Here is a 16973-nt window from a genome sequence, read left to right on the forward strand (position 1 = left end):
TTGGCCGAGAGGGACTTCCGGTTATTGGTTGGACCATAACCGGGTTGTTCATTAGAGGAGCAGTGGTGTTTAAGGAGTAAGATGTAACTCAGGGGTAAAACAGTAATTTGACCCAACTTGAGTTACCAACACTCGTGAAGGATTGACTCGTCATTAATGGTCGTATATCCATGGACACGAAAACATTCTGCAGTGAGAAGAGTGCAACTGCGGGTCTTTAATAGAATGACCCGTAGTTAACGAATCTAGATTAACTCGGTCAATGAGTTTGCCCGATTAATCTTGCATCGTTGGAGCTTCGGATGTGTAGGTCCATTAGATCCCCTTGCTAGCTCATAACGGGTAAAACCGGGATCAAAATTTTTGGAAGAATTTGAATTGTTCAAATTACTTAAGGGATTCTATGTATATTGATACATTATAATATATATAGTTAATTGTAAATTAAAACTATATATTATGAGAGATATTATTTGAATGAGATTCAAATAAAATTAATATGAATGAGATTCAAATAAAATTAAATATGAATGAGATTCATATTAAAACTATAGGTTAAAAATAATGTGCATAAAATGTACATTAAAACTATAGGTTATACGAGAGTAATGTTTTAGAATATGATTCTAATTTTATAATAAATAATTAAGTGTTAATTATTTATGTATATATATATTTATTAATTATTAATTGGATTAATAATTAATTATATTAATTAATTTGATTAATTAATTTTATATATATATTAATTATTATATATATTTTTTGATTATTATTATATATTATAAATATATATATATATTAATATTATTATTAATATTAACTCACTGCAAAATTGCAGGGGAGTGGGAAGTGTTGTGACGTGGGGAGTTACCCCACGTCACCCTTCTTCTTCTTCTCCAAGTGTTGGAGAATGAAGAAGAAGGTGTTACAGAACAGAAAAAAAAAATCTCCCAGAGCTCTCAAGACTCTCAATCTCTCCCTCTCGTTCCCAAGGATTGCTCCCACCAGCACGATCCCGAGACCCAAGAGGATAGCTAGGAAGACATAGTGGTGGTGTTCAAGGTGAACTTACTGAAGAAACGTTCTTTAAAGGTTTGTTTTTCCCCTGTGTTTTTCTTCTATAAAATTCAATTTTGTATCCCAAAAATCAGCAACGGAAATTTGTTTCCACTCCGGGACCTTTCACGTCTGACCCTAGAGCCATTCAAGGTAAAGGAAGCAAGGGATTGAACGAATCTTAGTCGTACTCTTTACTGAATTCGAAGATTGAGAATCTGACAGACTTGGTTATGAGGAGCATGACAGAACAAAGTACAATGGAAGCATATGTCGGTAAAGCAAATGTTAACAACATTAAAGGGATTTCTTGCTCTTTTTGCGAAGGAGATCATCATTATAACAATTGCCTTGACAATCCAGAGTCGGTGTACTATTTGGAGAAACCACAGAATAGTAGAAACAATCCATACTCCAATACGTACAACCTGGGTTGGAGAAATCACCCTAACATCAGTTGGAGTGGAAATTAGGGAGGAAACAATGCTGACACATCTAATGCTCTAGCATATTAGCAAAAAGGAAGTTATCCCATAGGCTTTTTGAACCATGGTCAGGTAGCATCATAGAGACCACCTGAAGGATCGTTTGCATCGTTAGAGAATCTGATGAAGAAGTATATGGAAAGGAATAATGCAATAGTGCAATGCCAGGGAGCATCGTTGAGGAATTTGGAGATTCAAGTAGGCCAACTCGCAATAGATCTGAAAAGTATACCTTATGGAGCATTACCTAGTGACACTGAATTGCCAAAGTGGGACGACAAGGAGGAATGTAAAGCCTTCACATTGTGAAGTGGGAAAGCATTACCTCTTACACTTTTGAATGTCTCAAGAGCAGTGAGCGAGCCTACTCAAGAAGAAGATGGAGAATCTCCACCAGCAAAGAAAAGTGAGCCAGCAGAAGTAGCTTCATCTACACCACCGGTGTAGAGTTTTGAGCAACTAAGGGAAGATCAGAATACTACCACAGAGGAAGTGAACCCAATGAATGCTAGAGCATCTAATGCAGGATCGTCATAGGCTAGAGTGCCTGAGAAAAGGAAGCAAGCAGAGCATTATGATGCTCTAGTAGAGTACAAACCAGCACCACCACATCCCAAGCGGTTGTAGAGGAAAGAGCAAACGTTCAATTTAAGAAAATATTAGATGTGTTGAAGCAACTGTGTGTGAACGTACCTTTGGTGGAAGCACTAAAGCAAATGCCGAATTATGCGAGGTTCCTGAAAGAAATATTAAAAAAAAAGAGAAAGCTGTGAGAATATGAAACTGTAGCAATGACCAAGGCATGAAGCACTATCCTCAAAAGCAAGATTCCAGCAAAGATGAATGACTCTGGGAGCTTTACCATACTTGTTTCCATCGGAGGACAGAAGATAAGACTGGCATTGTGTGATCTTGGAGCCAGCATTAACCTCATGCCCCTGTCCATTTATAACAAGCTGGGAATAGGAGAAGCAAGGCCTATCACAGTCACTTTGCAGTTAGCGGATAGATCTATCACGCATCCTGAGGGAAAAATTGAAGACGTTCAGGTACATGTAGATAAATTTACTTTCCCTGCTGACTTTATTATGTTGGACTACGATGCAGGTGATTACGCTTGTTTACATGCGTAAAAAGAAGGTTTTAGATGCTGTTTTTACTATGTTTCAGCTTTGTTTCGGATTTTTCTCGATCGTTTGAGTTCCAATTCATGCAAAATTCATATACTATGGTTTGTCGATGGCTTATATTGTATTTATGACATTTTAGGACCATTTGGGAGTGCAAATTAATCAAAAGAAGCAAAAAGACGAAAAAGTATCATGGGAGGCGCCAGGCGCCTGGGAAGCCTGCAGAAAAACTGGTTTTCTTCCAACTTTGCCCTTAATGAAACGCGTCTTCCAATGCGTTTTGGTGGTTCCAACCGATGCATACGTGTAGAAGAAGTGTTCCACTATCAGTTTGAGCACGATTTGGTCAGTCAAAAGAGTTGGAAATGGGTGATTCACCATCGTTTTAGGACCTACCTAACCAATTCTGCACAGCTATAAATTCCAGCAACTTCTCCACCAAATTCATCAAGCCTTGCTTCCTTCTCTTGATCATTTTTAGTGTTTCTTTGTTGCTTTCTAAGTACTTTTGAGTTGCTTTCATTAGTTGCTTTTGGTTTTTAAATCCCGAGTACTTTACATTCTTTTATTGAGCTTTGTTTTGTTTCCATTTGTACTTAGTTATTTTCTACTTATTCAAATATATAAAAATCTAGCACTTTGCTTATCTTCTCTTTGCCTTTACTTTATTTTTAGTTAAGAGAGTTGTGTTTTTGAAGGAAAGAGCACGTGACACTCCCCCTTGCTTGAAAGAGAAGGGCGAAGCTCTCAATCCCGATAAAAACTCTCCGTTAGTTAACTTTTGTTTTTCACACATGCATTCCACATTCAACCATTTTACTTGCTGTATTTTCTTCAATATGTCTTTCTACATTCCCGTCTCTAGCCCGGTTATGGATAGTTAGCCTTTTATATCTAAAAAGGGTTGCTAAGAAGTACTGTTTTTACTTTCCATTCATTGCTCAACATGTTTTCCCAAAAAGTTAGGATTTAGAGAAGGCTACTGTAAGTCTTAACAAGTCAATACTGAAAAGGTTGCTTATTTGCATTGTTGAGTGGTTAAACCGAGGAGAGGAGCGCCTTAGACATAAGGGTTCCGCTTAAGTAGCCTAGACATAGGACCTTAACCCGAGGTTGCGACTATTTCCATCCTAAAACTAAGATATATCTCATAATAGACATATTAGGGAATGTCTTAGGACTTTGAACTTGCTTAGACATAAGTAAAGTGAGAAGCGTAGTCGTTAGTTTCTAAAGTAAAATGCATATTATCCTTAGCATGTCCTTGATTCTTTGTTGGCTAACTTGAAGTAAATCGGGCTAGGTTTTATAATTCTAAGTCCAAATCCCAAATCCAAACCATTATTCTTGACCACTTCCCATTTTACAAGAATCACTCATTCCAACATTCACTATTCTTTAAAACTTTAGAGTTTGGAAATTGTTTAGAAGTCCTTGAGGATCGATACTTGGATACTCCATCCATTTTATATTACTCTGACAGGTGTGCGCTTGCATCTATATAATTGTTACCACGCTTAGCGCGTGCGTTCAGCATAAACGCCCAACCAAGTTTTTGGTGCCGTTGCCGAGGACTTTAGTTTTAAAATTATTTTCAAATTCTTTTAGTTTTTATTTTTGAGAATTGTTGTTGGGTGTAATCTCCATCCACCGTTTTTGTTCTATATTTTTGGTCGTTTATCTCACAAGGGTACGTTAAAGTGCATGAGCACAAGATCTTTTCTTCTACCCCTTGACCCTGAGATTGAGCGGACCCTTCGAAAAACTCGAAAGGAGCAAAGACTTCGAAAACAACTAGAAAAGCAAAAAGAGAGAGAAGGTGAAATCAGTCCTGAAAGTGAGGTAGAGAGTACGAGCACATCAATGGCAGACATTCCACCTCGTGATCCGGTTGATCCACCTGCTGTTAACGGTAATATGAGAGATCATGCAAGAAATGATGAATTCAACCATATCCAGATGACGGACAACAGAGACGTGGCAATGCGAGAATATGCCGCCACGGCTTTTCAGAACTTTGATTCAGGGATAGTCAACCCTATTCCAGCCCACGCAAACTTTGAGCTTAAACCAATGATGTTCCAAATGTTGCAGACAATTGGACATTTTGGAGGGCAGGAACATGAGGATCCACATGATCATCTGAAATCATTCATTCAAATTGCAAATGCATTTCGATTACCTGGTATAACAGACGATGCTCTGAGACTAACACTTTTTCCATTTTCTTTGAAGGACCAAGCTAGAGCATGGCTCAATGCATTTCCACCGGGATCCATCACCACATGGGGGTCGTTAGTGGAGAAGTTCTTAACAAAATTCTTCCCACCTACTCGCCACGCTGATATCAGAGAGGAGATCATCTCCTTTAGACAGTATGATCGTGAACCTGTTCACGAGGCGTGGGAGAGATTTAAAGAACTAATCAGGAAATGTCCGAACCATGGCTTGCCGGCATGCATCCAGATAGAACATTTCTTTAGAGGTTTAGATCATCCTACTAAGATGATGCTAAACAATGCTGCCAACGGAGCCTTTACAAAGAAGACATTCAACGAGATAGTTGACATCCTAAATGACTTAGCTTCACATAACGAACTATGGTGTTCGCAAAGATCTAGGGCAGCACCAAAGAAGCAAGATCCAGCTGGAGTTTTGGCTCTGGACATTGCGACCTCGATGCAAAAAGAGATGGTTACAATGAACCAGAGGCTGAAAGAGATGGCATTGGGAATAAAAAATCCATTAGCCACGCCGATACAACCTGTGCAGTCGGATTATTGCACTCCTGCCCCTGTTTGCCAAGTCAACGATCTCATTTGTTCATTTTGCAGTGAAACCCATATCTATGATAATTGTCCACATAACCCTGCTTCCGTTTTTTATGTAGGACATGGGAACAATAGGAACTTTAACGCATATTCGAACACCTACAACCCAGGTTGGAGGCACCACCCTAATTTCTCATGGGGAGGTCAAGGAGGTTCGAGCGGTTTTAATCAAGGGCAGAGCCAACAGAACAAGCAGCCCTATGTTCCACCTACACAACAATACATCCCACCACCGCAACAGCAGTACAATCAGAGAACACAGACTCCACCAGTTCAAAATAACAACTCAAATCTTGAGAATATGATGAAGGAGTACATGGCCCGAACCGACGCAGTGATACAATCCCAAGCGGCATCAATGAGGAATTTTGAGACCCAATTGGGACAACTTGCCAATGAATTGAAGAATAGACCACAAGGTTCTTTTCCAGGCCATACTGAATTACCAAAACGAGAAGGGAAAGAACAGTGCAAAGCTGTCACCCTCAGGAGTGGACTGGCATATGATGGACCAACAATGCCAACAACAGATGTACAGATTCCGTCCACTGAACCAATTGTAAAGATACCAGAAAATCCAACAACACCAGAAAAAGAAAATATTAGAAAAGGTAATGAGGACACCCCGAGTGTTCCTCCACAGGTACAGCCTTCTTTTACCCCTACTCCCCCGTTTCCACAAAGATTAGTTAAGAAAAATAATGATTCCCAGTTTAGAAAATTTTTAGATATTTTAAAACAACTGCATATAAATATACCATTAGTAGATGCTCTAGAACAGATGCCAAATTATGCTAAGTTTTTGAAAGATATAGTTTCTAGGAAGAAAAAAATAGGAGAGCATGAACTGGTAGCCATGACAAAATGTAGTAGTGAAGCTGTAGGCAGCCCGCTACCCATGAAATGTAATGATCCTGGCAGTTTTACCATTCCATGTTCCATAGGAGGAAAAAACTTAGGTAGGGCATTATGTGATCTAGGCGCTAGCATTAATCTTATGCCATTATCAGTTTTCAAATCTTTAGGCATAGGAGAAGCTAGACCTACTACGGTTACCCTCCAACTAGCAGATAGATCTATTATAAGACCTGAGGGAAAGATAGAAGATGTTTTAGTCCAGGTGGACAAATTCATTTTCCCTGCGGACTTTATCATTCTAGATTGCGAGGCAGACTTAAACGTTCCCATTATTTTGGGAAGACAATTTCTAGCCACTAGGGATACAGTTTTTAATGTGAGGAAGGGAGAAATTACAATGAGGGTAAATAATGAAGAAGTTAAATTTAACGTTCTAGACGCCATGAAATTACCAGGAGACTTTGAAGAGTGCTCTGCTATAAATAGCTTGAATCCTATAATGTTTGATGAGTTTTATGACTTATTAGTTACAGAGATTGAAGAAGAGCTTGATAAGATAGCAGAAGGACCAGAAGATGTGGCTAATCCTATTGAAAAAATACAAAAAGAAGAATGCAAGTCGTTACTTCCGTGCATAGTGGAACCACCCACGTTGGAGCAGAAGCCATTGCCGTCGCATTTGAAATATGCGTATCTAGGGGATAACGACACTTTACCAGTTATTATAGCTTCTAATTTATCACCTACTAATGAATATTCTTTATTGCAGATTTTGGAGAAGCACAAAAAGGCCATTGGATGGACGATAGCAGATATCCGAGGGATAAGCCCGGCCTTTTGCATGCACAAAATTCTATTGGAAGAAGATGCTAAGAACTCTATTGAGAGTCAAAGGCGGTTGAACCCGAAGATGAAAGAGGTTGTAAGGAAAGAAATTCTTAAATGGCTTGACGCCGATGTTATATGCCCAATATCCGACAGCAGCTGGGTAAGCCCAGTACAGTGTGTACCAAAGAAAGGGGGTATAACCGTGGTGGCCAACGAGGAGAATGAGCTCATCTCAACCCGAACTGTGAGCGGGTGGAGAGTTTGCATTGATTATCGCAAACTCAACAAGGTAACGAAGAAAGACCATTTTCCTCTCCCGTTTATTGACCAGATGCTCGACCGTCTGGCAGGTAAGAATTTCTATTGTTTTTTAGATGGATATTCGGGTTATAATCAAATTACTATTGCTCCAGAAGACCAAGAGAAGACAACATTTACGTGTCCGTATGGTACGTTCGCTTTTAGGCGAATGCCCTTTGGACTATGCAATGCACCCGCGACTTTTCAGAGGTGTATGATGGCCATCTTCTCTGACATGGTAGAAAATATTCTAGAAGTTTTTATGGATGACTTTTCTGTTTTTGGAAATTCTTTCGACGCTTGTTTAGTTAATTTGGAGAGAGTATTGGAGAGATGTGAACAAACAAACCTAGTCCTAAATTGGGAGAAGTGTCATTTCATGGTACAAGAGGGTATTGTTTTGGGTCACAAAATTTCCAAGCAAGGAATAGAGGTAGACCACGCTAAGATAGACATCATTTCAAAGCTACCTCCTCCTACAAATGTCAAAGGGATTAGAAGTTTTTTAGGGCATGGGGGATTTTACCGCCGCTTTATAAAAGACTTTGCAAAAATTTCTAAACCCTTGTGTCAATTGTTAGAACATGATAGACCATTTGTTTTTGATGATGACTGTTTAAAATCATTTGAAATGTTGAAAGTTGCTCTAAGTTCAGCTCCTATAATTATCGAACCTAATTGGGATTTACCTTTTGAGCTCATGTGTGATGCTAGTGATTATGCAATAGGAGCTATGTTAGGACAACGTAAAAACAAGATCTTGCATCCTGTGTATTATGCTAGTAAGACTCTGACCGGTGCACAACTCAATTACACTACTACTGAAAAGGAACTGTTAGCAGTTGTGTTCGCCTTTGATAAGTTTAGGTCTTACTTGATAGGCACAAAAGTCATTGTTTTTACTGACCATTCTGCTTTAAAATATTTATTTGCTAAAAAAGATGCTAAACCACGTTTGATACGGTGGATTTTGTTACTTCAAGAGTTTGATATTGAAGTTAGGGACAGGAAGGGTACTGAAAACCAAGTTGCTGATCACCTGTCTAGATTGGAATCCCCGCTCTGTGATGATGGAACTGTTATACGTGAACAGTTTATTGACGAGCAACTCTTGCGAGTTGATTCAGTTCCGTGGTATGCCGATATAGCAAATTATTTGGTAAGTCGAATAGTTCCTTATGAGTTCAACAAGCAACAGGTAAAGAAATTTTTAAATGAAGTTCGATGTTATCGTTGGGATGAGCCTTTTTTATATAAGCTAGGACCTGACAATATCATACGCAGGTGTGTCGCAGAAGAAGAGCACGAGGCGATATTAGACGCTTGTCATATGTCTCCATATGGAGGACATTTTGCAGGACACAAAACCGCAGCCAAAGTTTTGCAAAGTGGGTTCTTTTGGCCCACTCTGTTCAAAGATGCACATAAGTTTGCCCAGGTTTGTGACAAATGCCAACGGACAGGTAATATATCTAAACGCTACGAAATGCCTCAAACCCCGATCCTGGAGATTGAAATATTTGATGTGTGGGGTATAGATTTTATGGGTCCATTTCCATCTTCTAATGGTAAGCTTTATATATTGTTAGCAGTAGATTATGTTTCGAAATGGATAGAAGCCATTGCAACTGCTACCAATGATTCCAAAGTTGTTATTTGTTTTCTGCAAAAGCACATTTTTACGCGTTATGGAACCCCGCGTTGTCTGATAAGCGATGGGGGGGCTCATTTTGTGAATAGGTCTATGCAAAAGTTGCTGACTAAATACAATGTGCGTCATAGGGTTGCAACAGCATATCATCCTCAGTCGAATGGGTTAGCCGAAATATCTAATAGGGGGATAAAAAACATTTTAGAAAAAACTGTAAATCTTAACCGTAGGGATTGGTCTTTTAAGCTTGATGATTCACTTTGGGCATATAGGACAGCATTTAAGACTCCCCTCGGCATGTCCCCCTATAGGCTAATCTTTGGAAAAGCATGTCATTTGCCTCTTGAGCTAGAATATAAAGCATTTTGGGCTACTAAGAAATTAAATTTTGATTTGTTGGCTGCAGGTGAAGCGAGGAAGTTACAATTGTTGGAATTAGAAGAACACAGGCACTTTTCTTATGAGAATGCTAAGTTGTTTAAGGAAAAAACTAAACAATGGCATGATAGGCGTCTTCGGCCGAACAATCTTCAAGAAGGTGATCTGGTTCTGTTATTCAACTCTAGGATGAAACTTTTTTCCTGGGAAACTTAAGTCTAGATGGTCTGGTCCCTTTCAAATTTTTAAAGTCTACCCATATGGGGCAGTGGATCTAGTTGACTCTAAAGGAAATGTTTTTAAAGTAAATGGGCAGAGACTTAAGCCGTATTTTGGAGAACCAGTGGATAGAGGAAAAACCTCTATTCAACTTTCAGGTCAATAAATGTTTGCGAAAAATGTTTTTCCTTCTTATCCGTTTGGAAAGAACAAAAGTAAAGGAAGGAAATTTTTGTATCTTACATTCTTTTTGTCTAATTATAAAAAGTTTTGCTTATTAAGAATGTTTTTGGAAAACGTGGAAAAACAAAAAGAAAGAATGAGAAAAAAAAAAAAAAAAAACATTGAAAAAATTTTACGCAGGCGCCTGGCGCCTGCCCTTTGCGAAAATAAATCACGCAGGCGCCTGGCGCCTGCCCTGTTTTCCAGCAGTTCGAATTTCGTTTTCCTTCACGGTTTGGGTTTTAATTTTCGATAGCATGGGCTTTATTTTGGGTCAAACATTAATCCTCTATGATTTAGCTTTAAGAACTTCTCTTCAAACTCAAATTTTGTTTCCCTAATCCTATTTTGTATTCAAATTTGTTTTCTTTTCCTTTTAGGTTTAGGAAAACTTGGTTGAACTTAAATGTCAATCCCTTTCCATTTAGGATTTAGTTTGGGGAAAGCTTTAAATAGACCCATTGCCTAAGCTTTACAACTCCACCAAAACCCACACAACTCTCTTCTTCCCCTTGTTTTTTCGGCAAAAACCCACTCCCTTCATCACCCTTGTTTTCGATTTTCAGCTACCACCAAAGAGAAGAAGAAATTTCCAGCATTTGCTTACATCTATGGCTTCCTCTTCTCAACATACTTCACTTCCTACCTCTTCCACTCAAGCTCCAAATGCCACAAGCATTCCTTTTCCACCATTGGAGAACTTCCAACACCACATGGGTTCAGATTCTAGGCTAGCTGCTGTTAGGGGAGGAAACCCGCTTCAAACATTTGAATGTCCTCCATCCCAAGCTCCTACACAACATCCTATAATGAGCCCACATGGTTATGTTAATTTTCAGCAACTACCCACCTTTAATATACCTCAAAACAGTGAGTTTAGGGCTGAAAATCCTCAACAACTTCCTCCAATGATCAATCCGGGTATGTACCAACCGTTTATGTTTAACTCGGTTCCTTCCTATCATTTTCCCTTGTCCCAAATGCAAATTCCAGCTAGTGTTCATCCCTATGGAATGCCAAACCTATCTACTCTATTTCCTAACCTTCCACCTTATTATGGAATGGGTCATTGGGTACCTCCAACCAATTATGGGATGCTTTCACCTAGGGTTCCCCCACCAGCTCAACTTCCATTCCTAGAAAGAGGACCTCAAGCACCCCAATTGAACCCTAACATATTGAGTACCTTCAACATGGGACAACTAAAAGCCTTAGAGCCTCCTAGGATGCCAACCCCAATCAATATGCCAATGGATGCAGGAGATGAGCATGGAGGAGAGCAAGAGAAGAGCCACAGCCATAGGCTAGAGCCCGGGGTTTCGATAGGGCAAAAGAGGAAGGGCAAGGAGGTGATGATAGACCCAGAAATTGAGGAAGATGGGAGTAGTAGGCGTCTGACGCCTAAGGATTCATCTATGGAGAACAGGGACGAGGAGCAGTTTTATTCATCTCCATTGATTATTACACCGGAAGATGGTAATGATGATTTTCTACTGGTTTCACGAGGACATTGTTCAAATATGCCAGAAACAGAGGATGCCGAGAACAAAGTGGTGAGAACAGATACTCAGGAACCTTCCCCATTGGATACACCTACAGAAGGAGCATTTTGTAGTCACCAAGAGTTGCCTACTGGGGCAACTGGATCTACTCCATTGGCAACGGATGAGTATGTCACACCGATGGCCACTCTACCAGGGGTAAGGGATGCTCAGACTATTCCTTCTAATACAGTTAACCCGCTTGGGTGTGATACAGGTAGATCCAAGGTTGGGGAGAATAGTACTCAAGAACCTACCAGCGAAGAAGATCCTGAGGACACGCAGACGATAAGGGAAATGTTTCAATACAAGAGGCGGGAGAAAAAGAGTTCAAAACGACGTGCAGTTCAGGCTAAGAAGCCAACAGTGCCCGTGAATAAACCTAAAACGAGAGCTGCGAAAGCTAAAGCAGCTGAAGCTAAGAAGAAGGTAGTGGCACCTGGGCCAGTTGATACAATTGAACTGGACTTGTCTGAGGGAGAGGAGGTCGAGACGAAATGGAACGCAGCAAATTTAGCCACTCGAACTTCATTAATGAAATCCCGTAAGATTATGACAGAATTGGGATTTGATCTCACCCTAGGAGATGTGCCTGATGATTGGAGGGAGACCGCCAGAGACAAAGAATGGAGACCACTCATTCAGCCCATACAATGTGAGGCTTTGGAGTTAGTCAGAGAATTCTATGCTGCAGTCCATCCCCAGTCACATATAGCCATAGTGCGTGGGAAGGAAATACGGTTTGATGCCACTCAGATCAACTACACCTTCAACATTGAGAATATCAGAGATGCTGTGGGCAATAAGATGTTAGTGACTCCGACTCTGGAACAGCTTGATGAGGCTCTAGAATGTGTTGGGAAGCCCTCTACCACTTGGGATTTGACTACTCATGGCAAGGTACGACTAAAACCCGAGGATGTTTCCCTAGCTGCTGCAGGATGGTTATACATAGTCAAAAACAGAATTCTGCCAACGGAGCATGATGAGCATGTCACTCAGGATAGGGCATTGCTGGTTTATGCCATGCTAAAGGGCATAGATGTGAATTATGGAGAATTGATCAATACCAGTATCCATGAGTGTGCCCACCGGACACGTGGTAAGCTTTATCACCCACGTTTGGTCACTTCTTTATGCTTGCGACAAGGTGTACAGCTCCCTGAGGATCAAATTAAGAGAGATGCCCCAATTGTGGAAGAGAAGAATATTCGGCGTATTATCGCCCATGCGTTACAAAGAAGGGAAGGTACTGGGATGTCTCCTACATCGGAGATCCGTCGTCTTCGAGAGGAGAACCACCAGCTGCGAGATCAGGTTCGAGAAGTCGTGCAACATATCTACAACTTAAGGGCTTCATTGGATTTTGCGGTTTTACCTTCATGGCCTCCAGCGCTAGCTGCTATCCTTGGTCATCCATCTCCCAGTACTGACACTGATCCTAGTCCACAACCTCCGACTTCATGAAGGGGAGGTTCCTTCTTTACTATTTTTTTGTGTTTTCTTCTTTTGGTTAATGACGTAGTTTGCATATTCTAGCATTACTACGCATGTTTTTTTTTTTTTTGTATTGATTATGTTTCGAGCTCAGTTGAAGCATGAATAAATTAGTATCGTTTATCTTCTGATCACTTAAAGTATGCCTTCACTTAACCTTAGTTTAGCTTTTCACATGCCTATTTTGAAGCATCTGTGCTGTGCATGTGATTTCATGTCGATGATGATTATAAGAGATTGTTGAGTTTTCTGTTCTATGTCTGACTAAGCTTTGAGCTATTTCCTTTGTTTATGTGATAAACTCATTTTCTTTTATGTCTTTTTGATCTTTACAGACATTAAGCTTTTTCTTTGCCCCTACATAGGAAGTCCTTGTCCTTTTTACTGTTAAGCCTTTTTTTCATCTGATGCAAAAGTCTTTTCCCAGTGAGGACACTGTCTCTCTTAAGTTTGGGGGGACAGTCGTTGTGTGAGTCGTTGTTTCAGAAAGATAAAGTGTTATTTATATTTGAAAAATCATGCTATTTTCTTTTGAAAAAGAGTCAGTTGGAAAAACAAATGCTATTAAAAAAAAATAAAGTGTTGAAAAGAAAAAAATACAAAACAGAAAAAAAAAATAAAAAAAAAATTTTGCAAAAGAGTAAAAAGAGTCTTGTTGAGAGAAAATAAGAGTGAGGAAAAGACTTGTGTTAGAAAGAAAAGAGTGGTAAAAACAATGAGAGTTAAAGAAAATGTAGTTATGATTTCTGAGTCCTACTGTAGACACCCATTTAGTTTTAGGTTGGGTGTTGACTTTGAAAATAGCAGTAAGGATGGTGATAAGTGACTTCGTGTTTCTCATTGTCGTCGTTTTATGACCTAGCTGTTAGTTTCAAAGTCTTTCTACGAGTAGCTGTGGTTGAAACCGATGTTAGTGTGTGGAAACCTCAGGGGCTAGTAGCCGGTCTTTCAGATGTAAAAGTCTTAGTGTAAGAAGGGAGTGTGCAGATTCCTTAGGGGTATTTGAAAACGTTTTCTGTTTTTGAAAGAGAAAAAAGATTTTGAAAGAAAAAGTTTTTATCATTTCAAACTTGGTTTATAGTGACTAAGTTTACAAAGGCAATAGAATGGTAGGCTTTGACATCTTTTCCTTGAGACAATTTATGATTGAACATCTCGGTTGCTTTTGCTTTTCCTTGTCCATGTGTTAGAAAGCTGATTAAAGTTGCTAAGTTTTGCTTGAGGACAAGCAAAAAGTTAAGTTTGGGGGTGTGATTACGCTTGTTTACATGCGTAAAAAGAAGGTTTTAGATGCTGTTTTTACTATGTTTCAGCTTTGTTTCGGATTTTTCTCGATCGTTTGAGTTCCAATTCATGCAAAATTCATATACTATAGTTTGTCGATGGCTTATATTGTATTTATGACATTTTAGGACCACTTGGGAGTGCAAATTAATCAAAAGAAGCAAAAAGACGAAAAAGTATCATGGGAGGCGCCAGGCGCCTGGGAAGCCTGCAGAAAAACTGGTTTTCTTCCAACTTTGCCCTTAATGAAACGCGTCTTCCAATGCGTTTTGGTGGTTCCAACCGATGCATACGTGTAGAAGAAGTGTTCCACTATCAGTTTGAGCACGATTTGGTCAGTCAAAAGAGTTGGAAATGGGTGATTCACCATCGTTTTAGGACCTACCTAACCAATTCTGCACAGCTATAAATTCCAGCAACTTCTCCACCAAATTCATCAAGCCTTGCTTCCTTCTCTTGATCATTTTTAGTGTTTCTTTGTTGCTTTCTAAGTACTTTTGAGTTGCTTTCATTAGTTGCTTTTGGTTTTTAAATCCCGAGTACTTTACATTCTTTTATTGAGCTTTGTTTTGTTTCCATTTGTACTTAGTTATTTTCTACTTATTCAAATATATAAAAATCTAGCACTTTGCTTATCTTCTCTTTGCCTTTACTTTATTTTTAGTTAAGAGAGTTGTGTTTTTGGAGGAAAGAGCACGTGACACTCCCCCTTGCTTGAAAGAGAAGGGCGAAGCTCTCAATCCCGATAAAAACTCTCCGTTAGTTAACTTTTGTTTTTCACACATGCATTCCACATTCAACCATTTTACTTGCTGTATTTTCTTCAATATGTCTTTCTACATTCCCGTCTCTAGCCCGGTTATGGATAGTTAGCCTTTTATGTCTAAAAAGGGTTGCTAAGAAGTACTGTTTTTACTTTCCATTCATTGCTCAACATGTTTTCCCAAAAAGTTAGGATTTAGAGAAGGCCACTGTAAGTCTTAACAAGTTAATACTGAAAAGGTTGCTTATTTGCATTGTTGAGTGGTTAAACCGAGGAGAGGAGCGCCTTAGACATAAGGGTTCCGCTTAAGTAGCCTAGACATAGGACCTTAACCCGAGGTTGCGACTATTTCCATCCTAAAACTAAGATATATCTCATAATAGACATATTAGGGAATGTCTTAGGACTTTGAACTTGCTTAGACATAAGTAAAGTGAGAAGCGTAGTCGTTAGTTTCTAAAGTAAAATGCATATTATCCTTAGCATGTCCTTGATTCTTTGTTGGCTAACTTGAAGTAAATCGGGCTAGGTTTTATCATTCTAAGTCCAAATCCCAAATCCAAACCATTATTTGTGACCACTTCCCATTTTACAAGAATCACTCATTCCAACATTCACTATTCTTTAAAACTTTAGAGTTTGGAAATTGTTTAGAAGTCCTTGAGGATCGATACTTGGATACTCCATCCATTTTATATTACTCTGACAGGTGTGCGCTTGCATCTATATAATTGTTACCACGCTTAGCGCGTGCGTTCAGCATAAACGCCCAGTCAGCAGGTAAAGAGATCCCTATCATTCTTGGAAGACCATTCATTGCCACTGGTAGAGCATTGGTGGATGGTCACAAGGGGGAGCTAACAATGCGTGTTCAAGATCAGGAAGTGAAATTCTCAGTATATGATTCAATGAAATTCCCTGCTAAATCAAAATAATGTTCAGTGCTTAAGATTATGGATGAAGCATTAATGAAAGAGTTATAGGCAGTAAGCAATCTAGAGCAACTGGAAGTTGTCGACTCTGGAAGTGATGTTGATGATATAAAGGAAGACCCTAAGGTTATCTACATAGAAAGTATGAATAGCAATGAAAGATCAACCAAGTGCATGCATGAGTCATTATACCTCACAAAACGAGAGTATAAACTGTTGAAGCCATCTATAGAAGAACTGTCAGTCCTGGAGCTTAAGGCATTGTCTTAGCATCTGAAGTATGCCTACTTGGGTTCATCAGAGACACTGTCGAGGTATGTATAATATATACTCTTTCCCTCACGCTCTCCGTGAAGTTCATGCTGTGAGATTCGTGCTTCACCTCGTGGCGCCTTAGGAGCATCCTCCCTTCGGAAGGTGTTTACATGGGTCAATACCAAGGTGAATGGAGAAAGTATTTAAAGTAAGTGGGGGAAGGTCGTGTGATAACACTTCATATGGTATCCTTCATTAGTTTGCAAAGCAGGGGTTTTATGCTCGACTTCGTAGTGTCCTGGGAGCATCATCCCATCGGAAGGTGTTTGCATGAGATCAGTGCTATGGCAAACTCCAGAAATAGATAGGGTTCTAAAGTTTTGCAACAGTATTGTCCCACCCTTCAGTGGGCATATCAAGGTAGAATTTTTTGGTCTAAAATGAAACGGGTACTGTTGGGACTTCCTAAACTTTTAAATAGACTAGAGACTCATGCAAGCGCATCACAAGTAATACTTGGAATCTAAGGTTGAATCCTCAGGGACTTGTGTCTTTTCAAAACAGTTATAATGAAGTGAATGGTTCATAATGCAATTGTTGTTTATGAAGAAAATAGTGATGAAATGTTGTTGTTTGGGGTTTGAAATGTCAACCAATTTTATAAAACTCAACCTCTTTGTTTCCTACATTAGTTTTGATGTAAAATATGGAAAATATACACTGTTGGAAAAATGCACTAG

General features: G+C 39.4%; 1 protein-coding gene and 1 non-coding gene across 2 annotated transcripts; one reads left to right on the forward strand and one right to left on the reverse strand.

Annotated features, from left to right (window-relative positions):
* The first annotated feature begins 2383 nt into the window (after nucleotides 1-2383).
* On the forward strand, nucleotides 2384-16248 carry LOC148211343 (uncharacterized). The gene is made up of 6 exons (XM_088124392.1): nucleotides 2384-2651; nucleotides 5616-7813; nucleotides 7913-8800; nucleotides 8930-9591; nucleotides 15807-15942; nucleotides 16030-16248. Exons 1-6 carry the CDS (start codon nucleotides 2384-2386, stop codon nucleotides 16246-16248), a joined length of 4371 nt encoding a protein of 1456 aa, XP_087980518.1.
* On the reverse strand, nucleotides 5018-5124 carry LOC148211344 (small nucleolar RNA R71). Its single transcript, XR_015791158.1, has one exon. It is a non-coding gene; the product is annotated as a small nucleolar RNA R71 (small nucleolar RNA).
* Nucleotides 16249-16973: the final 725 nt, after the last annotated feature.

Source organism: Momordica charantia, assembly GCF_013281855.1.
Source record: "Momordica charantia cultivar OHB3-1 chromosome 5 unlocalized genomic scaffold, Mcharantia_2.0 BLBB01000005.1, whole genome shotgun sequence".
NCBI lineage: Eukaryota > Viridiplantae > Streptophyta > Magnoliopsida > Cucurbitales > Cucurbitaceae > Momordica > Momordica charantia.

Coding starts and splice junctions, on each gene's coding strand:
- LOC148211343 (XM_088124392.1), top strand. CDS start 2,384: ATGAATGACTCTGGGAGCTTTACCATACTTGTTTCCATCGGAGGACAG. Junction 2,652..5,615: donor TATGTTGGACTACGATGCAG/GTGATTACGCTT, acceptor CCTACAACCCAG/GTTGGAGGCACCACCCTAAT. Junction 15,943..16,029: donor ATCAGGAAGTGAAATTCTCA/GTATATGATTCA, acceptor AAAGAGTTATAG/GCAGTAAGCAATCTAGAGCA.